General features: G+C 40.9%; 2 protein-coding genes across 2 annotated transcripts; both read left to right on the top strand.

The window, feature by feature from the left end:
* Positions 1–264: 264 nt before the first annotated feature.
* Positions 265–13,638, top strand: ei24 (EI24 autophagy associated transmembrane protein). The gene is made up of 11 exons (XM_080837946.1): positions 265–517; positions 5,913–6,041; positions 7,002–7,147; positions 8,112–8,172; positions 8,264–8,330; positions 8,849–8,973; positions 9,453–9,572; positions 9,859–9,970; positions 10,243–10,354; positions 12,771–12,845; positions 12,951–13,638. The coding sequence occupies exons 2-11, from the start codon at positions 6,000–6,002 to the stop codon at positions 13,111–13,113; spliced, it is 1,023 nt and encodes a 340-aa protein (XP_080694072.1). The 5' UTR covers positions 265–517; positions 5,913–5,999; the 3' UTR covers positions 13,114–13,638.
* Positions 13,639–19,436: 5,798 nt separating this feature from the next.
* Positions 19,437–27,053, top strand: igsf5a (immunoglobulin superfamily, member 5a; the record flags this gene model as incomplete). The annotated part of the gene is made up of 7 exons (XM_080837575.1): positions 19,437–19,476; positions 21,357–21,668; positions 23,679–23,969; positions 24,466–24,585; positions 25,410–25,505; positions 25,774–25,811; positions 26,964–27,053. 7 exons carry the CDS (start codon positions 19,437–19,439, stop codon positions 27,051–27,053), a joined length of 987 nt encoding a protein of 328 aa, XP_080693701.1.
* Positions 27,054–27,460: the final 407 nt, after the last annotated feature.

Genomic DNA, 27,460 nt, shown 5'->3' on the forward strand with positions numbered 1-27,460 from the left:
GTTGTAATTGTGGGCCCACGTGGCCACCTTGTTTATTTTACAGATTTGTTTTCCTATCCTAGTTCTAGTCACTTTATACTTCGATTAATATTTATTCACTTATTTTTGTTGTAAAGGAGAAGAACTGGGTACTTTCCTCTTGTTTTTATGGTATTACTACCTTGTGTACAACATGTTTCGTGAGTGACCATCCTTATCCTTGTAGAGGGGGCTAGACACAGACAGATGTGCAGCTCCTTTTGTGGTGGTAACTTTGTGGCTGTGTTCAACGAGGCCTAACGTGATGCTGACGTAAACTGATGAAATATAGCAGCTTTGTTATAGTGTTACCTCACATGATGACCACAGAGAATGTATAGCTATGGCAATCTTCCCTTGTTTCACAAATCCCATAATCCTTTGAGACAACGCTTTGACCAATTACAACCAGGCAGCCTGGAGGAAAGAAAACATCCCGAGAAGAACAACACAACAAGAGAGAATCAACGCTCAACTGACACAGCTAATGTTATACGAGGTAGGGTACAGTGAGCTTATATATCTGAGACGTTTAACCTATACCTTACATTGTCAAAACGGCTTCCCAAAGTAGGCTAAAACCTTCGCTAACTTGTTTAGACTGCTAACTGTCGTTAACAACGTTAATTTGACACAGCGAGCTAGTTACATAAGCTTAGCATCATTTGGCTAACTACCTACCGGAGTGGCGTTATGCCTAATTTACGGCTGTTTTTGAGGAAATGTAGCTACTGGCAAATATTTGTTCAGGCAACAGTTGGCAAATTACCCGAAGTTGGTTTCACAACTGGAAACCACATCAGAAACGGGTAAGGCAGCTAGCTGGCTAAGTTATTGAATAGCTAGCCGTTTTAACTAACGTTAGCCTGACTGGTTGTTTTCTGAAATAGCAACTTATCGTCAGCTCTCTGGTATTCGCATGCAGCTGCTCACGAGTTGGTTAAAACATAGGATTAGAAACATGTTAAAAGCAATGAAGCGTTTGGGCAGGGGCGTGCTAATTTGGAGCTTATTATAACAGCAGCGACACCAATGTATTCATATAACGCCCACCCAACTCCTTAGGTCAGTAGCAGGGCACTGGAGTTGCTAAGTGTGTGACCAAAGTTGGAACACAATTTTCAATGTAAACATTGAGTCTGCTGGCCTTTTCTGGTTTGTTCCTGCTTACATTGATTGTCTCTGCAACGTGCCATCCGTAGTCAGCTGACTGCAAGATGTTCCTAATAAAGAGATTAATACAGCCACCTTTAAATGGTGCCCCATTGTGTTTCACTGAGTATGTGAATGCATGCACCACTGCAAAGTTTAGCCTAATACTTGGCCTCTGCAATACAAACAGTGCTTTGGAGGATAACTGGGCTATAGCCTGTTGGACTCCACTCATGTGTCCACTCATGTGTTCACTCATAATGGCTAGTCCAAACCCTTGAGCATGAATAAACTGTCTTCAAGACCCCCCTGCCTCCCTCTGAGGAAATATCGCCATGGGTGCTGCATCAAGCTTTCTGACAGAAAACTAGGAAGCCCTGACAGATTTATGTACTATTTGTTGTATGAGCACATCGCCAATATGCATGGTGTCATCAACAAACATTGTGAAGTATCTCTTTATTTCCTCAGCTACTCACCCGCACAATGTTTTCCTCACCGCAATTTCATTTTGAGTCATATTCATGTGTTGTGTACTTCATGATGTGGTGATGGCTTGGGTCAAATTCAGACTTCCAAGTGAGAAAATGAACAATTTAACGCCTCACATAGCTTTACCAAACACATTCAGTTTGTCACTACGTGTGAAGGTGGACCGTTTAAAGTTTGTACTGATGGCTGTTTTAAATGTTCATATGAATGAGATAAAGTTGGCGTCTTTTTCGGGGGTTCTTAAAATAGCCAGCATATTCCGTGTAAATCCAGGCGCTGTATAGTTAATGATAATGACTAGATGGTAGATCATTTCGGATCAATATGAGAGAGGTACTGGCTTGATATGAAACAAGAAAACATAATCAGTATGTAAGTGCATAAACATCTGAAAGTTGCAATGAAGCATCTTACTAGGCTCTGCGTTACATGAAATAGTATTTTGAAATAGATAAATGACACTGCTTCTTAATTTTAAACGTTTGTAGGTAGTCACTTATTTCTATGGCGTGATGACACTCATCATAGAACAACAAGTCCGAGCGGACAACAAGATGCGTCAACTCAACTATGCCATCTTGTGGACACAGGAGGGAATTACAATTGAAAGAATGCGTTTCAGACAGGCGTTTCAGACCGACCGACCGACCGACCGACAGACCGACCGACCGACGGACATACCCTCTTATAGAGATGCCGGACGCATCTAAAAATGACCAAACATTTACTAGAGGCTTCATTTAGCTTTTGCTAGTTTGAATTAAAACACTGTCAGACGGCACACCAACATACACGTGTACACTTCCATGGACACTTTTACCTGTATTTCAAATCACCCAACATATGCATAAGGGCATTAGACTACCATATGTGACATCTGTCCCTCTTTTGCATTATTTTGATAGCATCTAAGGAACACTATATGGCAGATGCTTTTGTCCAAAGTGACTTACAAAACATAATTTAAAGTATTATTGTTAGTGTTATTGGTAGTACTAAATACCAAAACAATTATTTAATTAACGCAGTCCCTTTGTAGTCTGATATTGCTCTGATTTCCTCCCATACTTGTCTTGGATTGGTGTCGAAATGTTGCCCAACACGTTGCTTGTGTTTGGCTTTGGCAGATTGGATGCCTCTCCTCAGTGCTGCTCTGGCTACTGGCTACGCTGTGTGCTGCTGCATCACCTGATCTGTAGGCTGCATCTCTGGCCTTCAGTAGTGTCTCCCCTCTCTGGCCTTCAGTAGTGTCTCCCCTCTCTGGCCTTCAGTAGTGTCTCCCCTCTCTGGCCTTCAGTAGTGTCTCCCCTCTCTGGCCTTCAGTAGTGTACGCACCTCTCTGGCCTTCAGTAGTGTACGCACCTCTCTGCACATCCATGGCTTTGTGCTGCTGCATCACCTGATCTGTAGGCTGCGTCTCTGGCCTTCAGTAGTGTACGCACCTCTCTGCACATCCATGGCTTTGTGCTGCTGCATCACCTGATCTGTAGGCTGCGTCTCTGGCCTTCAGTAGTGTACGCACCTCTCTGCACATCCATGGCTTTGTGCTGCTGCATCACCTGATCTGTAGGCTGCATCTCTGGCCTTCAGTAGTGTACGCACCTCTCTGCACATCCATGGCTTTTGGTTGGGGAACACTCTCACAGTCCTCCTTCTTGTGACATTGGTCACGCAGAAGTTGATATAGTCCATTACTGAAGATGTGTATTCCTCCAGTGCCATTTCTGGGTCATCAGGAGCATCAAGGCTGTTGAATATCTTCCAGTCCTGTAACACACACACACACACACACACACACACACACACACACACAGACTGTTGAATATCTCCCAGTCCGTACTGTCAAAACAGTCCTGTAGCTGAGGGCTCACATCCTCGTTCCACTGTGTTGTGGATTTGGCAGCAGGCCTTGTCCCTCTGATTCTTAGTTGGTATGACGGTTACAGGAAGAGAGGTGGTCAAACAGGCCTAGGTGAGAGTCAGACTGTACTTTGTAAGCCTTGACGACATTAGTGTACCCCTGGTGTCACACTGCCACTGGTTGCAGAGGTCACATCTGGATGGAATGTGGGGAGCTCAGATCTGAGGTTAGCACGGTTAAATTCTGCTGCTACAATGACGGGCGCTGTCTGGTTGTGAGGCCAGTCTTTTTACTAATGTCAACATGTAGCTGTAGGTAGGTAATCTGCGAACGCAAGATGTCATGAATATTTTTTTTTCAAGCTTGTTCGTTTGGCCAACCCATGTCATCACAACAGGCACGCTTTTTATATCGAGTCTTCGGTTAGCTGCCTCGATGCCATCATAGACAGGTGTGTAAGACATGTCTTGTAATACACGGTGTAATAGCACACTCTCACATACAAAGATGTCTCAAGGTGCTTAACAGGGTCACAATAGCAATTTAAAACAGTGCATTCAAAAACAATACAGAAAAGAAATAAAAAAACAGAAACCAGGACTTTAGGAGAAGGCAGGTATAAAAAGATGGGTTTTGAGGTGGGATTTAAAAGTAGTGATGGAGTCCAAAGCCCTAATGTTCTCCGGGAGCTTGTTCCAGAGTCGTGGCCCCAGCGAGGAGAGGGCACGATCTCCCATTCTGGACATATTTGATGTGAAGTTGAAGGCATTTTCAAAAAACATTGGTTTCTAGCAGCCTTTTTAAGATGGCAATTACGGTAATGTGTGACGTAGGTACACTGAAAGAACGTTAGACAGAGTGAAGTGATAAATTCATAATGGGAGACCAGAAATAACTCGACAGAAAATAACTCGATTAACTACTCACATTCAAAGCCAAATTGCTTTGAAAATGTTTGGAACCTGGATTTTTTAATGCAAAGCAATTTAACATCACACAAGTGGTTGTGATCACTTTGAACCCAAGGCTGCTTTTTGTTGGTGAGCTGATTTTGGGAAATTAGCTGCCAATTTAATGTGGGTCTTTTGCTTTGTTTTCTTTTTCGATGATGGTTAGTATTTGGAAGATTCTTGTTACTTTCATTTGCTTTAAAGGTTCTATATACAAGAACCTCAGTTTAAAACATTACAAAATAAATCAAAAATATCAACAGAATGTGAAGAAATTACAGTTTTGACCTAATCAAAAAAAACCTATGTGATGTGTTGCTGAGGTATCTGCTGAAGTGAGCATGCAAACTACCCCAAATTAGATAGAGGGGCGATTACGAAATAATTAAGCTTGCTAGCTGACAACTTGCCAGACCTTCATGTAGCTATTCTAAGCATGCAATCGCAACCCTACTGCCACCCCAATAAAGCTATGTTCTTTTGACAGCCAGAGGCCAGTGTTCTACAAGAAGATTAGAAAAGATCAGTAATTATTGGAGACTTTGCTATTATTGGAATTTTGCAGTATAACATCATAATGGTCTCTGGCTGTCAAAAGAACCTAGCTTTATTGGGGTGGCTCTACGTGGTGGTTGCTGTGATGTACCATGATCAATACATTAGGATTGCATAATATGCTTAGGTACCATGATCAATACATTATGATTGCATAATATGCTTAGGTACCATGATCAATACATTATGATTGCATAATATGCTTAGGTACCATGATCAATACATTATGATTGCATAATATGCTTAGGTACCATGATCAATACATTATGATTGCATAATATGCTTAGGTACCATGATCAATACATTATGATTGCATAATATGCTTAGGTACCATGATCAATACATTATGATTGCATAATATGCTTAGGTACCATGATCAATACATTATGATTGCATAATATGCTTAGGTACCATGATCAATACATTATGATTGCATAATATGCTTAGGTACCATGATCAATACATTATGATTGCATAATATGCTTAGGTACCATGATCAATACATACTGATTGCATATTATGCTTAGGTACCATGATCAATACATTATGATTGCATAATATGCTTAGGTACCATGATCAATACATTATGATTGCATAATATGCTTAGGTACCATGATCAATACATTATGATTGCATAATATGCTTAGGTACCATGATCAATACATTATGATTGCATAATATGCTTAGGTACCATGATCAATACATTATGATTGCATAATATGCTTAGGTACCATGATCAATACATTATGATTGCATAATATGCTTAGGTACCATGATCAATACATTATGATTGCCTAATATGCTTAGAAGCTCAGAAGCGCATGATTAGTACAACTGAAAACTAACTTGTTCTCTCTTTTCTATGTCTGTGTTTGCCTTTGTAGGTCTCTGGACTTCTCTTTATCATGAGAGCTTTACAGACCCACAGCCTACATTCCCATTGCAGTTGATGATCTGCATCTGGGTCAGATATGACGGACAGCGTGAGGACCTTCCTGCGCAGTGTTGCGATGGTAAGACATAAATGAACACACTACAACACGTATTCTAGGCAAATGTCATCCGTCATCAGCGTTTCCCTTAGGATTTTTTCAACAGCAGTGCTTTTTAACTAGAATGGTCTTTAAGACCATAATATTTAAAAAATATTAACAACCTTTGGCCAGAGGTGTGGACTGCATGCTAAGTTAAAAAAAAACTAGATATGAAGGAAATAGTGACTGAGTGACTGTCTTAGTGTGTGTGTGAGAGAGAGAGAGCTCGGTTAGAGAAGAGCAAAGTGGTCTGAGGGCACTTTTGGAAATAGCCATGAAAAACATCTCAGAGCTACTATGATTTACAAAAGATAAGGTAGAGGAAGGTATACACATAACTGAAGAGTAGATAGCTAAATAGATAGATGTATGTACAGAGACAGGCAGAGATAGAGTGAAAGAACAAAAGGAAGCATATACAGTTTAGATATTCAGCTAGAGAGACAGTGTTGATACAGTAGTTAAGGTTGTTGCAAGAGTGCTAGGATGTCACTATGGTACTCTGTGTGGTTGCTATGGTGTTGCTTTGCGGGTTGCAAGAGTGTCGCAAGGGTAGATATGGCAGTCGCTGATTGCGCTGCGGTCTCAATGTTAGTAAATGAGGCCCTGAGTGTCAGAAAAAAACAAAAGGGTTAGTGAGGGGGAGCAAAATGAATGATATGGTTGTGAGTTTGAGTCAGGAGCAAACATACTGATAAATGTTGACTTCACTTGCACTGCAAGTTGTTAATGTTGTTTTCAAAAATTAATAAAATATGAAGGAAGTTGAACTTTTCAACTTTATAGAACAAACTCTGGAGAGAAAAAAACATCAAATTATTATTCATTCATTTCAAGCATGACTTGAAAATTAAACTTCACATAATACATTTTTCATTGGAACTGGTTAAATGATTACTGTGATAATCTGCAGACATTAATGCCATTGTGTAATCCTAGGGGATAAAGGACTCCATCGTGGGCATCGGGACGATCTCCAAGCTTGACGCCCGCATAAAGCAGAAGAGGGAGGAGCAGAAGCGGAGGAGAACCAGTGGAGCTCTGGCAGCACGGAGAGCACAGATTAACGAGCGCAAGCCAGAGAGGTAAGGTCTAACCCTAACCCTAACCCTAGCTCTGGCAGCGCGGAGAGCACAGATTAACGAGCGCAAGCCAGAGAGGTAAGGTCTAACCCTAGCTAGCGGAGAGCTCAGATTAACGAGCGCAAGCCAGAGAGGTAAGGTCTAACCCTAGCTAGCGGAGAGCACAGATTAACGAGCGCAAGCCAGAGAGGTAAGGTCTAACCCTAACTATAGCACAGTGGAGAGCACAGATTAACGAGCGCAAGCCAGAGAGGTAAGGTCTAACCCTAACCCTAACCCTAGCTCTGGCAGCGCGGAGGGCACAGATTAACGAGTGCAAGCCAGAGAGGTAAGGTCTACCCCTAGCTAGCGGAGAGCTCAGATTAACGAGCGCAAGCCAGAGAGGTAAGGTCTACCCCTAGCTAGCGGAGAGCTCAGATTAACGAGCGCAAGCCAGAAAGGTAAGTGTCTTGGGTTAGGGTTAGGGTTAAGGTCTCACAGCGGAGAGCACAGATTAACGAGCGCAAGCCAGAGAGGTGAGTGAGAGTCTTGGGTTAGGGTTAGGGTTAGGGTCTCACAGCGGAGAGCACAGATTAATGAGCGCAAGCCAGAGAGGTGAGTGAGAGTCTTGGGTGACTGTTGTAAAGCCAGAGAGGTGAGTGAGAGTCTTGGGTGACTGTTGTAAAGCCAGAGAGGTGAGTGAGAGTCTTGGGTGACTGTTGTAAAGCCAGAGAGGTGAGTGAGAGTCTTGGGTGACTGTATTAGATCAGAGTGGGTGGTTTGGGGGCGCGTCTTTCACAATCAAAGCAGACAAGCAGGACAAGAGGTGGAAAGTGAAGGAACTGATGGACATAAATAATCATATATTAATAAGTCTTCTGTACCTATGCTGATAATCAGTGAGACGAGCTTTTTAACTATCATGGACACTTACCAGGAATACATGGAAATGTAATACATTCATTTTGTCATCTTCTTTCCCTTCCAGTGAACCAAAATTAGCTAGCCGAATCTTTCAGTGCTGTGCATGGAATGGGGGAGTCTTTTGGGTAAGTCTCTATGAAAATAAATTGTGTATAAGATGAGTACTGTTAATTCTTCTCATGGTGCGGTAAACCAACTCTCCAACTCTCTCCACAGCTCAGCATGTTGCTGTTCTACCGAGTGTTTATTCCACTCTTACAGACTGTAACTGCCAAAATCATTGGTATGTATTTGGTTTTTATTTGTGCATTTTGTTCATTTGGAATATGTCATTTGCATATCCAGTACCTCACAATCTGTGGTGTTGATCGAAAGTGTTAATTGCTAGTACCTTTTGATTGAGACTTACGAAAATGTTAATTGCTAGTACATTTTGATTTAGACTTATGAAAGTGTTAATTGCTAGTACATGGTCATGTAAATGATTGGCAATTGTACAGACGGTGCATGGTCTGAAATGTTTGCATATGTGCTGACACTAGTTGTACTTTCATGGTCTCATCAAAAAAGAATGCCTCTCTAGTTTGAGGTACAACACAGTTAAGCTAGTCCACTTCTGTTTAAAAAGTACAACTCACTCCAGTCTGTGTTTGCTCTTTATGTGTGCAGTCTTAAGTCTACATGTACTAAACATGGGTTTAATTCATGTGTGCAGTCTTAAGTCTACATGTACTAAACATGGGTTTTATTCATGTGTGCAGTCTTAAGTCTACATGTACTAAACATGGGTTCTATTCTCAGGTGACCCGTCGCTTCATGGGAACGTGTGGTCCTGGCTGGAGTTCATTCTGACCTCTGTGTTTAGTGCACTTTGGGTGCTTCCTCTATTTGTGCTTAGTAAAATTGTTAATGCCATTTGGTTTCAGGTGAGTCTCAAACAGATGCGTCAGTCCTGAAGAGTGTCCCCTTTCCTTCAGCATTATGTCCATGTTAGCACTGCATTCACTGAAGCACTATGGTGGCTTCCATGTTAGCACTGCATTCACTGAAACACTACGGTGGCTTCTAGACTGGGTTAGGGCTAGGGTCCATGTTAGCACTGCATTCACTGAAAACACTATGGTGGCTTCCATGTTAGCACTGCATTCACTGAAGCACTATGGTGGCTTCCATGTTAGCACTGCATTCACTGAAGCACTATGGTGGCTTCCATGTTAGCACTGCATTCACTGAAGCACTATGGTGGCTTCCATATTAGCACTGCATTCACTGAAACACTATGGTGGCTTCTAGACTGGGTTAGGGTTAGGGTCCATGTTAGCACTGCATGTTAGCACACACTATGGTGGCTTCTAGACTGTGATGAGTTATCAATATTGTTTGTTTGCTCTCCACCCCCCCTAAGGATATAGCTGATCTTGCGTTTGAAGTGTCTGGACGAAAGGCCCAGCCCTTTCCCAGTGTGAGCAAGATTGTTGCAGACATGCTCTTCAACCTCATCCTCCAGGCCCTCTTCCTTATTCAAGTAAGAAAGAATGAAAGGATGCACTTTCAGTATTTAGAGCAGTGGTTCTTAACCTGGGTTCGATCGAACCCCAGGGGTTCATTGAGTCACTCTCAGGGGTTCGGCAGGGGTCAAGACACACACAGTATAGTCCGGGTCACATTAGCAATGTCGGGCTGTTTTCATATACAGTATACCAACAACTTTTTTCACTATTTTGATCACCCAAGGGATACAAGCAGATCATAAATGATGACGTAGCAGTGATGGACTGTTTTGTTTTCTCTTGATTTGCTCTTTTCTGCAGGGAATGATTGTGAGTCTGTTTCCTATTGACGCCATTGGACAGATGGTCAGTCTCCTGCACATGTCTCTGCTCTACTCCTTGTACTGCTTTGAATACCGCTGGTTCAACCATGGTGAGTTGGGCTTTTTCAAATGGCTCTTGTAACCATGGTGAGTTGGGCTTTTTCAAATGGCTCTTGTAACCATGGTGAGTTGGGCTTTTTCAAATGGCTCTTGTAACCATGGTGAGTTGGGCTTTTTCAAATGGCTCTTGTAACCATGGTGAGTTGGGCTTTTTCAAATGGCTCTTGTAACCATGGTGAGTTGGGCTTTTTCGAATGGCTCTTGCATTCTGAAGTGTTTGCTTAGTCTCTAGTTGCTAATTTGTTAATTTACATTTCTTTAGGTATTGAAATGCATCAGCGGCTGTCAAACATTGAGAGAAACTGGCCCTATTACTTTGGCTTTGGTCTACCTATGGCCCTGCTGACTGCCCTTCCATCCTCATATATCATAAGGTAGTTATTTGACCTCATATACTGTTCTGTGTTCCAGGGAAGAGATCAGGCATGATGTAGAGTTGGGGGCCAAGCACATAGCTGCATAGTTCACAGTTTTTACCCTCTGTTATTATGATGCATCATCATCGTGTGCCATTGAAGTCTATGGCAGCCCCTAGAATATATATTTTTGTAATTTTTCACACTGAATTGGGCGTCCCATGATTCTTTTTATTCTTTGATGGCTCTAGCGCCACCAATGTGTTCGAGGTGCGCTTACGTCTGTTTTTCAAGATGAAGGTACCATTGTTTTCCTTGGTTAGAGCCGAGTTCAACAAACCCAAACTATTTCCACTACATTGGATTTGATCAGAAAAATTTCACAGGCCCCAAATTGGTGGCTAACCGGCACCAATTTGGCAAAGATAATCTTCATACCAGGCATCAAAAAAATTATCAGATGGATTTTTGAAATGACAAAGTGAGGTTATATCTCAGCAACAATTTGACATATCAACACCAAACTTGGTACATAGACTTCTTAGAATGTGTTTTTGTTAATAACTGGACATGGTCTTAAAATAAATGATTCTGTCAGCCAAAGTAATGCCGCCACCATATTGAATTTTATAGAAGGGTTGAAAACTTTTTCACAGGCAATACATTAATTACATAAATTACAATACATACATTTTGCATAGATTCAGACCAAGCCTCACAAAAGTAATCAAATGGATTTTTTATTTTCGAATGTGTCCGTGACAGCCCATTGAAATTGGCGGCGAAGACGCCAAACAGAAAGTAATACTATTTTTTTGCCCGCCTTTGGTCACTTCAGCCACCCCATAACATGATGCCAATAAGTTTCCATGGCAACAATGCACTGCTGACCTGCTTGGCCCCTCATCGCTGCTTGAATACATTTGCAATTCATGTGTTTCCATGGCAACAGTGCACTTGTGGTCTTTTTTAACTTTTGTGAAGTCTTTGTAGAATCATGGACCTCCCCCTGTACTCCGTTGAAACCATGGTGCTTCATATGACATCATTCTAGGTGTCATTAGGTGCCAGTAGGTGCCAGTATGTGTGCGCACTTCTGACGGCATTATGAAGAAACTAGTATTCCCTGAGAGCGCTGAGGAAATCAGCCTCTTTCTCTTTATTGTAACAAGCTACAAAATGGTTTGAACTGTCAACTCACAGACAGCCATGATGATGATTGAAGCTCTCTATTGGTTAGATAGTATATGGCAGAACATATGGCTGGGGGAAAATTCACAAAATAGAGAAATCGTTCTTGTTATATATTAGAATGGCTTCGTATTTGTGCAGTCTGAACAAGAGTTTGATTTTAAATAATACAGATCCTCATGTGTTGGTTGTAGGAAGCGAGTTGAGGCTGGCTAATCATAACCTCTACAACTGATCTACTTAACTGAGTGAACTGCCACAACTACCTAAACTACCACAACTACCTAAACTTACAGCTATTACCAACAGAGTAAGTCATGGATTGGCAAACTTAAAAGTGACATCTAAAATTCAGAAATGGGTTTAGAGAACACATTCCCTCTGCTGATGGACTCTGCTGCTGGAGACCAAGAAAGAAAACCAAACAGCATTATCTGAAATCTACTGTACAGCCCTTTTTCACATTTTAAGAAAAATATGATACAAAGCATTTGTTGCTGTTTGTAATGTTAATATTTTTCAAAAAGTATTCTTCAAGATTCCCCCTGAAGTGAACTGAACGTACTGTATTACTGCCTGATGAACGATACTGTGAGCGTGTTCATTCTGGTGTCTGAGAACGGCACGTTTACTCTTTTTAATTTCGTTCAATAAGGTGCTAGATTTCTAGAGACTTCTAGGCGAAAAACACACAATAGTCCCTTATCCCACTGTCTTTTCCTGTGAGAGCGCCGAAGTTGTGTAGAGGCCGAGAGCGGTATTGCAGACAGATAGAGATTTTAGAAAAATTATAGACTTCACGATAAGCGGCCATTGACAGCAGTGGAGATGAGAGCGCGCTTAAGAGGTGGAATTTATCTAAATATAAAATTATTGGTCTTGTATTGAGATTATACTGATACAAAAATGTTAGAAACGATGCATCGCGGTTCATCCCACATTGTATCCGGTGCACACTTTTTTGATCCGGGCCATCGCATCGTGAGCTTTTTTTTATTAGAGTAGAGGGTTAATGAAGTCGTTATTTAATTGAGTTGCTAAATTGATTATGCAATTAAGCTTCAGGTCATTGTTGTCCATGTGTTTTGTACAATGAGGGGAAGTCTACTCATTTGCAGTAGCCAAATGGCAGTGTACAGGTTATGTAAGTATATGTCCAACCTTATGAAGAGTATAATCATCTAACAAAGTATTTTTCCACTTGTGTAAATAAGCTCTCAACCTGTATGTCATCTTTTATTAGTGGCTGCCTGTTCTCCATACTATTCCCACTCTTCATCATCAGCGCAAATGAAGCCAAGACCCCAGTCAAGTTATAGTGAGTTGCACTTTTCAACTTTAAAACCCTGACTCTTTCCACACTTCTTGACGATGTGACTTTTTAACATGACATTTCTATTCTTCTTTTGTTATCTCTTAACAGCCATTTCCAGCTGCGGCTCTTCTCCGTGGTTGTGCTCATCAGCAACAAGCTGTTCCATAAAACCGTTAATCTCCAATCCTCTCTGACATCCTCTACCTCCTCTGAGAAACTGCCTTCCCCTCACATGTCACCCGTCCGTCAGCAACCCGTGTCTTTTCAGTGACTCCCAGGAGAGAGAATATAGAGAGCACAATCTGTCAATCACTAAGGCATTGAAGTATTAAGGAGCCAAAAAGGAGGACTTATTTTGTTTGCTGTTATTTGGGATTACACACATACTTTTTAAATTCTTCAGCAGTCAGTATATCCAGAAAATGGATTAAGCAAACAATTATAGACGCTATCATGTTACACTTACCAACCTCACAGTTCCCAACTGTGTGTATGTGTGCCATCTGAATGGGTTTGAGCTTTGAAGAACAGCATGGCCCACGTTCAACTTTTAGTTCGAGCCCAAATGATTGTTTATTTTATGATTAACCTGTGGCCTTTTGATTAAATCTTATGCTTTTTTTGCTCTCAGAATGTCGTGCACGCCAAAAGACAAACTGTTGAACAGCAGGGTTTCTTTTGGACTGTTAGCTTATGTTACAGTGTTCCACTTGTGGCAGACATTTAGCTTTAGAAGAAAACCTGGTCTCCTGAAGATAATGTTAATGTCAAAAGAATTAAAGAATTTTTAAGTGTTTTATACGTGTTAATTGATGTTTGTGAAGGAAGAAAGGGACAGCGTAAGAAGGGAGTCGGATGTAATGCACAGCTATTATAACCCTAACCCTATTAGAACCATGGTGAAACTAGACTGTTCATATGGAATGCAGATAGATCTAGTATAACCATGGTGAAACTAGACTGTTCAGATGGAATGAAGAGCTAGTGTAACCATGGTGAAACTAGACTGTTCATATGGAATGCAGATCTAGTATAACCATGGTGAAACTAGACTGTTCAGATGGAATGAAGAGCTAGTATAACCATGGTGAAACTAGACTGTTCAGATGGAATGCAGAGCTAGTATAACCATGGTGAAACTAGACCGTTCAGATGGAATGAAGAGCTAGTGTAACCATGGTGAAACTAGACTGTTCAGATGGAATGAAGAGCTAGTATAACCATGGTGAAACTAGACTGTTCAGATGGAATGCGGAGCTAGTATAACCATGGTGAACTAGACTGTTCAGATGGAATGCAGAGCTAGTATAACCATGGTGAACTAGACTAGACTGTTCAGATGGAATGAAGAGCTAGTATAACCATGGTGAAACTAGACTGTTCAGATGGAATGCAGAGCTAGTATAACCATGGTGAAACTAGACTGTTCAGATGGAATGCAGAGCTAGTATAACCATGGTGAAACTAGACTGTTCAGATGGAATGCAGAGCTAGTATAACCATGGTGAAACTAGACTGTTCAGATGGAATGAAGAGCTAGTGTAACCATGGTGAAACTAGACTGTTCAGATGGAATGCAGAGCTAGTATAACCATGGTAAAACTAGACTGTTCAGAATGCTGGCCTGGGTTATCTCAATATACTCCTAACGGTGCAAACCCATGCCACCGTTGTGAGCGACGCGATTTCTAAACCCAAAGCATTTCAACGGGAGCCAGTCCATTGTGACGTAGATGAGCGATCTGAGCGACGCGACCGATTAAAATTCGAACATGTTGAAACTTATGCAAATGAGGAGCGATTTTTCCCGGCAGCGGCCAATGAGATTGTTTGGTGTCGTCTTTGACGGTTTGAAAATTGTAGGACTGTATGCTATTTCCACACGCTACACCACACCCACTCAAAGCGATGGAATTCGGTCGCGTCGCATCGCTGGCATGGGTTTGCACCGTAAGCTTCATAGGCACTAAACATACTGGGGAACTGTTGAATTTCAGGACTGTTGCAGGGCTGTGAAAACGTGCCTATATAGAGAATGGAAGTTGACTGGATGTTTGCAGTTTTTCAGTGTCAGCATTTTAACACTAACTGGTTCCAAAGAAAAAATCCCTATGGAAAAATGGGTGTGAGTGAGACAACACCAGTAGAAAACCTAGGCAAACAGTTTGGTGAGTGAAAATGTAGTTATCAGTCAGTCTTTTGTGATAAATTGTTGTCTTGTCTTGTTAAAATAAAGATGTTGCTACTGATATGCTAAAGTAGAAAAATAATGGCCTACATTGTGTTGCTTGCCTCAGGAAGCATGAGGGACTCTCGAACCCACACCCTGCGGTTTCTTATGAAACTTAAATGTTTTAGGCGCTAAAGTTGTAACATTACATTTCCCCCCCCACCAGAGTGGTTGTCAAATCCTTAAGTAATGTTTTTACTTAAGATGACTTGTTGTGAGAACACTTAGAATCCCTGACTGGTAAAGCTAGCTATGATGAGCTTCTGATCACCTTGTGTATTTGGTGATGCTTTAAGCTAAGTGACTAGCCTTGTAGTGTGTTATTTTTCACTGGTAGCAGAGGGATAGTAGCAGACATATTTTAGAGATATAACGGGTCTACAGAGACGACATACACATGCTTTTTATTGAACATAATTGTATGCGAGGTATTTAAAGCAGTCATTTAGCTACCATGGGTGTTATTTTGTCGATTTTCCAAAACCCCATTCATTCTCTCAGGGATTTTCTTCTTAAAACCGGAACCTGCAAAAATGCTAATCTGCTGCAAACAAAATGTCGACAGTCAGTCCCACACTCTAAAATAAAAATGAAGGGTAATTGGATACAGTAACGCATAACTTTAAGTGTGTACAACTGCCTTAATAGCATGTCAATCTCAATTCACCTAGCAGTTAAAGACGTGTAACGCCATGTACACATGTGATGCGGAAGAGGATGTTCACTGGCTCTCTTTTTGACTCACAGAAATAGACATGTTGATATGATAATTACAACAATAATGTGTGTTAAAGAGTTTGTTTTATTGATTTCTGTGTTGTTTTATTTTATATTTGCAGTGACCTAAATAATGTGTCCAGTCCTGAAACAAAGGTCTGTTAACTGAAACACACGGCCCTCTTTTTTATGACATGGGTACAGATGTTTCCTTCATTTCAGCTCTCTGTTTTAGTGTCCCTCAAGATGCCACTTTTACTCTTAAATGTGAAGACCACAATCCAGGTGAAAGGTTGTTGATATTTGAGCTCCACAGCCAATCAAAGTACACCCTTCCCTTCCTTTCGTAAAAAACATTGTTGATTGGTTGGAATAGTATACGGCACTTGCAGACCCAGGACTGTGTAAATATTCAGAATGGAAAGAATCACAGACTGCTCCTTGGACCTTTAAGCAAGATCTCTGCATACCACAACCTCTACTCTCTAATCCTCCATTGTAAGATAGACCTCAAGCTAATAACGTTGTTATTGTTTTCAGTTTGCAAACATGCTGATAGAAATGACAAGGTACTTGTTCAGTTTCAGTTGGTTTTGGAGAAGTGATCTGATGTGATGTCAGTTTGGGTAAAAGAACCTTAGACTTCCTTGAACTAGTCTGGGAAGGTGAAGCTACCTTCTCCTCCCTTCATGCACACAGATGCAAGAATAAAGCCTTGGTTTTGAATTGATCACCATTTTGACTGTGTCTCCTTTTCTGGTGTATTGAAAATTACAATCAGAATTCCTACTGAGATCAAGTATGACCATAGGGTAAAACTGTGTCCTTCTACACCCGCCAACTCATTCAAACAACCCACCACCTGTTACCTGTAAGTAAAGGTAAATCACCAAAAAGAGCGGGGCTTAAACACCCAATCCGTGCCCAACACCAAGCACCCCGTGACACAGGCTACACCAAACATCACAGCAGAGCCTAGATCGCGATACTAACAATATTTAAAAACAAGAGCAATCCGAGATTTCTGACCTCCAGCAAGGATCTGGATCATCCTGAAATTTTAATGAGGATGTCCCAGGACCAAGATCCACCTCTTGTGAAAATTTCAGAAAGATCCGCCCAGTAGTTTCTGAGAAATCTTGTCCACAGACAGACAAACAGACGGACAAATAAATTAACGGACCCGATCGCATAACCTCCTTGCTGGAGGTAATAACAGAAATTACCAAACAATATAAATATCACAAATAAATCATAAACAGCAGAAATGGCTCCAACACTGCATGAGAACAACCTCTAGTTTTCTAGGTGAATATTATTTTTTATTGCATTTTTTACTACTTTTGTAGTTTTTACTTATTGTAGTTTGGTTCCGACCTGGTTTGGCACAATATCCCTGTGGGAAATGGCTTGGGATTTGCTCCACTGGGTAGGCTATTCATCATTATTGATCCATAATTAGTGACTTCAAGACATCTAGGTTGAAAAAACACAGTGTATCTGTCATCTATGGTAATTCCAGTACACCCAGGTAAGTGAAGGTAGTGAATGCAATCCCAGGTAAGTGAAGGTAGTGGATGCAGTCCCAGGTAAGTGAAGGTAGTGGATGCAGTCCCAGGTAAGTGAAGGTAGTGGATGCAGTCCCAGGTAAGTGAAGGTAGTGGATGCAGTCCCAGGTAAGTGAAGGTAGTGGGTGCAATCCCAGGTAAGGGCAGGTAGTGGATGCAGTCCCAGGTAAGTGAAGGTAGTGGATGCAGTCCCAGGTAAGAGAAGGTAGTGGATGCAATCCCAGGTAAGGGAAGGTAGTGGATGCAGTCCCAGGTAAGTGAAGGTAGTGGATGCAGTCCCAGGTAAGTGAAGGTAGTGGGTGCAATCCCAGGTAAGGGCAGGTAGTGGATGCAATCCCAGGTAAGGGAAGGGTCTGGAGGTGGGAGAGCCCCTCGAGATTATGAACCCATATTAGGGCAAAGTAAGAAACTGGGAGATGAGCCCTGCCTACCTCAGGCAACCAAAGACTATGACAAGTAATATGGCCACTTTATCAGTATCATCAACATAGCACAAGATAATATAGGCCTATAGGGAGAAGAGGAGCTTGAAGGACAACAGGACAAGAGGATATATAGGCAGAAGAGCGGGACAACAGCACAAGATGATATATAGGGAGAAGAAGACAACATAGCACAAGAGGATAGGCAGAAGAGAAGGACAACAGGACAAGAGGATATATAGGCAGAAGAGCGGGACAACAGCACAAGATGATATATAGGGAGAAGAAGACAACATAGCACAAGAGGATAGGCAGAAGAGAAGGACAACAGCACAAGAGGATGTATAGGGAGAAGAGGAGGACAACAGCACAAGAGGACATATAGGCAGAAGAGGAGCTAGAAGGAAAGGGGGTGATTTCCTGGCATGGTCATTTTTAATTATACACTGGAAAAGATATTGTGTTATTGTTTGGGGACTTCCTGGGTGTGTGTCATATCTTCTTAAAACCAAACCTCACTTAACTTATTTAGTGTTTTATTTGCATTCAAAATGGTTTTCTACCACCACCAAGAATATCACTTAGTGCTGGAGATGTTTTGTACTGGAACATAAAGTATTATGATTTGACACTTCAAAAGGGTAATACACCCTATTTGTGTAGGATATTTCAACAATACTTTTAAAGAAATCAGACTATGTAATTCTTTCTTCTTTTGAAAGTAAAGCAGATGGGTCATGAGGTCAAGCAATCTGTTTCGAATGGTCGCCCTTAGCTGACACATGAATAACTGCTCTCATGGCCTCTCCCTTTAGAACAAATAGGGTGCTAACAATATGCAAAGATTAGCACTGAGGGAGAGGCTCCCACACACACCTAATCAGATAAGATGGACGACAGGGTGTTGGACTTTGTCCTCACGGTGGAGTCGTACAGAAAGAATACTGCCAGATCAGTTTTCAGTCTGTGAAGTGGAAATAAAGTTTTCAATCGAAATGCGTGGTGAGTACTTGCATTTGACAGGTTGCTTAAGTTTGTAACATTTGTAGTAAGATGTTATATTAAGATGTACTCTGAGAATGAATTACCTCGATTGTCAAGATTGATTTGTCGGGAATCAATTTGAGATCAAATGTCCTGCTCTGATGTTTCTTGCCTGATTAGAAAGGTACACATGAAAGCTGTGTTATCTACATGCGTCTTTTCACACATTATAACAATGCTGTTTTCTTTGCTTCTGTGTTTGGTTTGATTTAGTACATTAACAAAGTGCTTTCTGATCTGAGGGTTACGAAAGGTTGAATTAGAAAGCCATTTATACACCTACCGTATAGCCTCAAGTACCTTCTACCTGGGTGCCATATCTGTGTGTCAGGATATATCGAATTTAAAGAAGTGTCTTGCCATTAAATATCAACCTTGAAAAAGCACAATGCCCATGGTACAAAGTTGACAGTATGGTTAAGTTGTTTTTTGTAGTAGAAATTTCACAGTAGTAAAATATTGGCTAATAAAAACTAGTAAAATGATGGTCAGGAACAGGTGACTTGTGCCAGGGAATCCAAAAGGCTGAGTGGTTGGAGCTGAACTGAAGCCTTGTACGGTTAAACTATTCAAGTGAATAATATGAATCATTTCTGTTCAAGATTTGTGCAACATGAGAAAATGTAAGCTGTTGCTGTTTTTTCCACTCGTAGGTAAGTGTTGTATTATATTTTAACTACATTTTGAAGCACTCCAGCATTGCGTTTACATAAAATACTGTTAAAAGATTGGAATGACTGAGACACAACATCACAATGACAATTTTTTCAATTACAGTTACATAAAATTGACCAGAAATATATAGATATTGTAGTAGACATTGCCATTAATAATGTTGTATACTATGACTACCACTGCTGGCAACAGCACATTATGTTAGCTAATCCTAAATCCTTAAATTCACATTAGAAAACCCTTTTCCTATGAAGCTGTAAAACTGGCGTTGTCAGCCATTGTGGATTTGATTAAAGTACAACAATGGTCAGAACAGTGAGACTTTTCTTAAAGGCACCCAGTGCAACTTTATAGGCTTGAGACTCGAAAAGTAAACATTCAATTTCTAGTCTTTTTTACACGTAGTAAGTTTCAATAACTCCATACCATTACATATCGACATTCAAGGAGCAAAGATGAGACGTCGTTGTGTGGTGAGAACTGATAGAAAATCGTAAACAACAACAATCGCCGCCATTTTTCCCCCAAATCTTTATTTATTGGTGCCACCAATAAATAAAGCAGGATTCCAGTCAATGGAAAAATGGCCTCTCCCCATTTTGTTGATTGGTCGATCGTTGTTGTTTACGATTTTCTATCAGTTCACACCACACAACGACGTCTCATCTTTGCTCCTTGAATGTCGATATGTAATGGTATGGAATTATTGAAACTTACTACGTGTAAAAAAGACTAGAAATTGAATGTTTATTTTTCGACTCTCAAGCCTATAAAGATGCACTGGGTGCCTTTAAGAAATTCATTGTTCTCATACATCAAGGCTTTTCTATTCAGAAATGCCAAGAATCTGAAGATCTCTTACAAGGGTCTTCACAGAACAATGTAACCTGATTCTAACCCTACAATAAAACAACAAGTATGAGGCTGTGGTTCACAACAGGGCACAGCAACGTCTTGACTACGCGTTCTACTCATTTTGCACCTTATTTGACAATTGATTGAGTCAAATCTAAAAAGTTTTCTGGGCGATTCCAAACTTTTATCAGTAGATTATATTATTGTGTGTGTGTGTGTGTGAGTGTCTGTGTGTCTGTGTGTCTGTGTGTGTGTGTGTGTGTGTGTGTGAGTGTCTGTGTGTCTGTGTGTCTGTGTGTCTGTGTGTGTGTGTGTGTGTGTGTGTGTGTGTGTGTGTGTGTGTGTGTGTGTGTGCGTGCGTGCGTGCGTGCGTGCGTGCGTGCGTGCGTGCGTGCGTGCGTGCGTGCGCGTGTGTGTGCGTGTGTGTGCGTGTGTGTGTGTGTAATGCAAATCCCTTTGATGGTCTCTGAGGCTATTTGTTGATTGTCAGTGTGTTAGCTGTTTGACAGGGTATGCATTTGAACTGTTAGCCACCCACACAACACTTGCACAGTCAGAGGGTATAAATCAAACTTACTTGAAGGGTTTTTCTTTCAATGTAAATGTCTGATTGTGCATGGCCCATTTAAAACCCCTTATATAACAACATTGAATGGAAGAGAAGAACCTAGAATCTGATTTATAATTATGCATTAGAACTGCAAGACTGCGCTGCTGTAAACAATATGGAATCGGAGCCTTAAAGTCTGATGCTCTTCTAAAGTAATAATGCAACAACATGCACCATTGTATTAATATTCTCTTGATAACTATGCATTGCTGATGAACACCTGCCTGTGTGTGTGCGTGCGTGCGTGTGTGTGTGTGTGTGTGTGTGTGTGTGTGTGTGTGTGTGTGTGTGTGTGTGTGTGTGTGTGTGTGTGTGTGTGTGTGTGTGTGTGTGTGTGTGTGTGTGTGTGTACCTGCCTTTTGTCCAATTCAAATCTTTTCCTGCCAACCACAGTAGCAGCTGAAGTGCTCCTGGTGCCAAGGGAGCGAGTTGTACTTCGTGGATCACCAGCCAGTTATAACTGCAGCATAAGTGTACCATGGGAGGTTATGAGTTGGCTGCGCAATGGCACTGTGTTGCTTACAATCTCCATTAAACATGGAGTCCTTGGAGGAGACACATCACGTTACACAGCGGTTAATTACACCACAGATGAAAACTACAAATGGGAGTTCACAATCAGGAATGTGACAAGGAAGGACTCTGGAGAAATCACGTGTGATGTTACAGATATACAGAGCATAAGAGCACATTTGTCTGTTCAAGGTGGGTGTATTGAATTATTTTTGAAATCATACATACCTGAAGGAAATGCTTGGCTGGCAGAGCAAAAAGACTTTTAAAACAAATACAAAATAAAAGATTAGGAAGATTACAAATTTAAACTAGACATGAATTTCAGCAAGAAAATGTGAGGTGTGATTGTTCAGCCACAGTAGAGGATTGCTTACTTAAACCACACATATCAGGCACAGGAGTTAAAGCAGTGCACTGGAAACTGTGCATTTATGGATTAATAGACATATCTACTACCATCATTTTATTAGCATACTAATATAGTCACTCAACATCAGTCAGCATCTCCACAGGAACAGGGCTATATACTGTATGTCAATAAAATGTGCATTCTCTGTCTCCAAAGTATAGCTGGCATTTGTTGATTGATGCATACATTGGTCAATCCTTAATATGCTGAATAGCTTTAATTTAAGACTAGATGTAATATGGGAGCTGTTTTTGGGCTTCAGACCTGCCCTTGATTGAACCTTGACATGTAGCCGGCTATCACTTTCAGCTTGTCAGGTTTTTTAAACTGGGCAGAGAGATCTTCAGAGAGGGAGCTTCAGCACCTCCTCTGCAAACCCTGTCAGAGATGAGGTCCAACAGTTTATCCACATGGTCTGCATTAAAAAAGAAAAGATTTTTTGCCATTTTTATTAATTATGCTATATCATAGTTATATTTATTATGAAGGCCATTTAAAGACAATAGTTATTTTGCATGTTATGTTTCGCTTGTATAATGGTTGGCTGTATATTGTTTGAATTTTTTAATAAAAGCTTGTGACATTCACGGAAGGTTGGATCTGTCTGCTTTCACTGGTTTCTTGGACTGTCCTAACAATACAAAGACTGTATTTTAGACATACACAGATATACAGTATACATTTAACACAAAATGACAATTAAAACATTGATTACCAAAATTACAATTTGTGCCGTCAGTAGCCATACCAGGAAAAAAAGGAACGCTATAAATGTTTTGATAACATTTCTACCTTTAAGAAGGGACAGACAACGCCTTTTCAGAAGGGAATGTTTTTCACAGAAATCTTAATGCTGATTGTGACAGGCACTATATACTATATAAATTCCGACACGAATTATATTCACTAGACGTCCACACAAACTACTGTCCAAGTAGGCATGCATCAAATGTGCTAGCCTAAAGTCAAACCTTTTACACAGACACGTAGAGCCCTCTCCGCCGTTGCAAACCCTCTCTGAGTACCTCTCCCTGGCCTGCTAACATTAGATAGCTTGCTCAGACACCTCGCAAATCCCCTCAGACGTGTTTTTCAGTTACAATAACAGGGGTTTTACAATCCACAGTGTCTATTTCTCAGTAACTTAAAAAAAATCTAAGCAAAAAAAAGGCAAACAAACTACTTTTATGTACAAATACGACCATGTACAGAGTTTGGTCCGCCATCTTTTCTTCAGCGTCACGATTTGATTTGAAAAAAAACCTTGCGCCCCTACTGTTCTGGCAGGGAATTGCTTGGAAACATCCACCAACCGTCGGAGAACTGTAAAAGGTTCACAAGTTCACAAGGTTCACAAAACAACCTCGTAACACAGTCGTAGAAGCATGTTTCGGCCTTAAGGGTTCACAAAGCCAACAGAAAAAAACCCTGCTGCTGGCTCCTATGTCAGGTCAAACACACAAACTACATATACTGCAGAAAAAGGCCTGTTTGCGAAATTACAGATACAAATAGAACACATTGTGGTCGCCCCACACACTACAACATGCTAACGTCGCTAAGTCCTACGCCCAGCCTCTCATTTCACTGTCACTGTCATTTCACCATCTTTCATCTATGACCACACTATGTTTCTCACTGTCAGCTGTTTACTTGTATTTTTGCAGAATCAATTTCACTCATGGTTTTATATTGTAATAAAGGATTAAATGTTATAAAGTTTCTTTTATTATTGCATCTTATACTTTTAATTACAGACAATTACAACATGCGTTTCCATTTCATTTCAGAAGGTGGAACGGTCAGCATTCTAGGTGGCAACTTAACTGTGAAGCACGGCGATCAAGCCGTGTTTGTCTGTGTGGCATCTGGATGGTTTCCTGAAGCACAAGTATCCTGGAGTGTGAATGGCATAATGGTGGACACTGGAAACTACAACACCTCTGTTGAGCCTATAGGGACCCTACTAAACTCCAGAAGCACTCTGACAGTTGCAGCGAGTGACAGTGCTCAAGTTCAGTGTCTGGCCAAAGTGCCTGCTCTATTCATACCACAAACCAGCAGTGTTTTCCTAATCATAGGTAAGAATATCATTTGGTCTAATATAGATTTACAATACAAATGGTCGACACATATCTTTGCTAACCAGCAATTAATAAACAGTGTAATGATATTACACAACTATCAACTGTCTTACTAACTTGTTTTTTATATTTTCACTTCTGTGTGGTTTTTAACACTTCACCTTTTAGCACTTACTTTTTAGCACTTTTTACCAGTCCTTTTATACTATTATTTTTACAAGAGTGTGTTTAATATATAATTGCTTCTCCCCCCCCCCCTCCCCCCACCCCCATCCCAGCTAATCCCAGCACAGCACAGCCCAGCCCTCCACCCTCTACCCCCTTCCCACTCTCCCACATACAGACACTACCACTGCACGCATCACCCATATTGACCTCTAGGCCAGCGCACAAATACACAAAACACATGCACCCATTACCCACACCCTATACTTACACCTGACCCTATCAGGTATATCCAAATTATTTTATTGTGCATTTCTCTCCTTTCTAGAGACTCTCCAAGCTGACAGAACTGTGCTGATTGCTGTCACTGTGACCTTCAGTGTGGCGGCACTGGTAGTGCTGCTGATCGTCGGGATTGTCTGTTATTGCAAAAGAAAACCAGAAAAACGTCAGTTAGTACATCTCTGTTCTTGAGCTGCTCACTGTTAGTACATCTCTGTTCTTGAGCTGCTCACTGTGTCATTAAACGATTGCATATAGAGACAGAACATTAAATGATAGAATATACAGACAGAACATTAAATGATTGCATATAGAGACAGAACATTAAATGATTGAATATAGAGACAGAACATTAAATGATTGAATATAGAGACAGAACCTTAAATGATTGCATATAGAGACAGAACATTAAATGATTGAATATAGAGACAGAACATTAAATGATTGCATATAGAGACAGAACATTAAATGATTGAATATAGAGACAGAACCGTAAATGATTGACTATAGAGACAGAACATTAAATGATTGAATATAGAGACAGAACATTAAATGATTGAATATAGAGACAGGCTCCCTGACATGAAAAAAGGTGAGAGATGAGATAAGATAAGATAAACTTGTATTCATCACTGTAGGGAAGTTCAGGTGTAATAGCAGCAAGGTAATAGGAATAAAATGTAAAAAAAAAAAAAATACATTAGCCTAGTAACATTATCTAGTGCCAATATATTATGTAATATGCAACTACTAGTGTGTAAACACAAAGACAATATAGAAAGATGGTAAAGTTATTTAATAATAATGTGAAAACTGTTTGCATTCAAGTCTATGGGAGGTGAGGCTAACTCACAATAGTGGGCGTGCCCTTGTTTCATGTCTATATTTAGGCTGCATATATTTCACAGCTGAATTAATAACTGATGGAATATTATGTTCAAATTGCATTTGTGAGCATGTTTACTGTGGTCTCACTCTATTGTCTCCCAGAGTCCCACTATCAAGAGGAAGTTATGAGTCATAGACAGAGTACAGAAGAGATCCATGGAAAAGACAACCCTGGATTCATTACTGGCGGGCATGAGAGTAAGGCTGTGAGACACACTCACAAATACACACACACAGACACACAGACACACACACACACACACACACACACACACACACACACACACACACACACACACACACACACACATTCACACAGAAACACAGACACACACACACACACACACACACACACACACACACACACACACACACACACACACACACACACGCATTCACACACAGACATTGGATATTTAAACATGATATTTAAACATGATTTTTAAAAACACCTTTCTCTTGACAGGTTATCTTAGCAACTCTGAGGCAGCAAAATCTAGCCAGGTAAGTCATTACATACAGTATGTGAACCACATATGGTGAAACAGGTTAGCTACCATTGAGATCAGGCTTTCTTGGTGCAGATTACTGGTCACCTTTTTCCAATGCTGCTATCTTTGGTGCTAGTGTCTTTCTCTAAAGGAGGCTAAAGCCATGAGTGCTAGTGTCTAAAGGAGGCTAAAGCCATGGGTGCTAGTGTCTTTCTCTAAAGGAGGCTAAAGCCATGGGTGCTAGTGTCTTTCTCTAAAGGAGGCTAAAGCCATTGGTGCTAGTGTCTTTCTCTAAAGGAGGTTAAAGCCATGGGTGCTAGTGTCTTGCTCTTAAGGTGTCAGGAAGTGAGTTGGTGTGTTCCTTCCAGTTCTGAAGGCCAATCAGCAAGCTACGTAGGCGCCAATTGTGTTTCTCCATTGTATTATTCTTGGGGGCCAAGCAGGAAAGCTGTTAACACCTTGTGTGTTCCTACCTTTCCATCTTCCAACGTATTAATCTAGGGCAGGAACACTGGAGGTGTGGCAAGGCTCTATTGTTTCCATAAGGATTGCTTTTCTTCATGGAACATTCTTATTTATTTAAATATAAAAGTGTTTGCAGCAAAACCCACAAGGTCTAGAAACACTAAACTTGGCTGGGTGGATGGAAACTCCACCCCTTACTCATGCACATGAAATAACACACATTGACCTCAAGGTGGCACTGCAACAACGTCACTCAGAGTCTTTCGATATTCATTTGTCATGTTGCTCATCAAAATGGTCACCAACAGCCAATCAAACTTCATATTTTCCAGTGTGAATGGCTAATCTTCATGAATCTACACAGACTCATTCATAATTGCACATAGAAGATATGCTCCAAGTAGATACCCCCCCCCCCCACACACACACACACACACTTTATAACAATTATAGTGTTCTGCCACTACATAAGCACGCCTGCCTCCCATGTCCCAGGTTGCGAGTTCAACAAGTGCTGTCTACAAAACGCAAGCTACATAGAGCTCAGGAAAATGTCATCGTGTTATTTGTTTTACAGCTAAGCTAAAGGGTTCCATAAAATATACTGTTTGAAGCACCTTCACCTAACATTCTTATCTTTGCTTTCATGGCTTTATATGATGCACTATGACATTTATTTTTATATTTTTCTGATTTCTAGATTCCTGACATAAGCCAGACAAACAGTAATCATCAAACTGATATCAAGACACATGAAGGAATGACCATCAGACATCAGACAATTGTTTAAAAATGACGTTCAGTACCTCAGTATGTTCCTGTATCAGTGTGTCTCACCCTTGTACCTGCCAATCAATACAATTCTGAAACAACTGGTCTCACTTTTAAACACCATAAAACTGTTCCCTGTGTAGAGTCATCCAGAAAACAGTTAAGTTTGGTGGCGGAAAAATCATGGTCTGGGGTTAGGGGGTGTGTGAGAGATTTGCAGGGTGGAAGGCAATATCAATAGCCTAAAATATCAAGAAGTATTAGCTACCACTTACATTCCCAACCATAGAAGGGGTCTAATTTTGCAGCAGGGTGGTGCTCCATCGCATACTTCCATCTCTACGCGAAGAAGATCAAGGTGCTCCAGGACTGGCCAGCCCAGTCACCAGACATGAACATCATTGAGCATGTCTGGGGTAGAATGAA

The sequence above is a fragment of the Sprattus sprattus genome (assembly GCF_963457725.1).
Source record: "Sprattus sprattus genome assembly, chromosome: 4".
Classification (NCBI taxonomy): domain Eukaryota; kingdom Metazoa; phylum Chordata; class Actinopteri; order Clupeiformes; family Clupeidae; genus Sprattus; species Sprattus sprattus.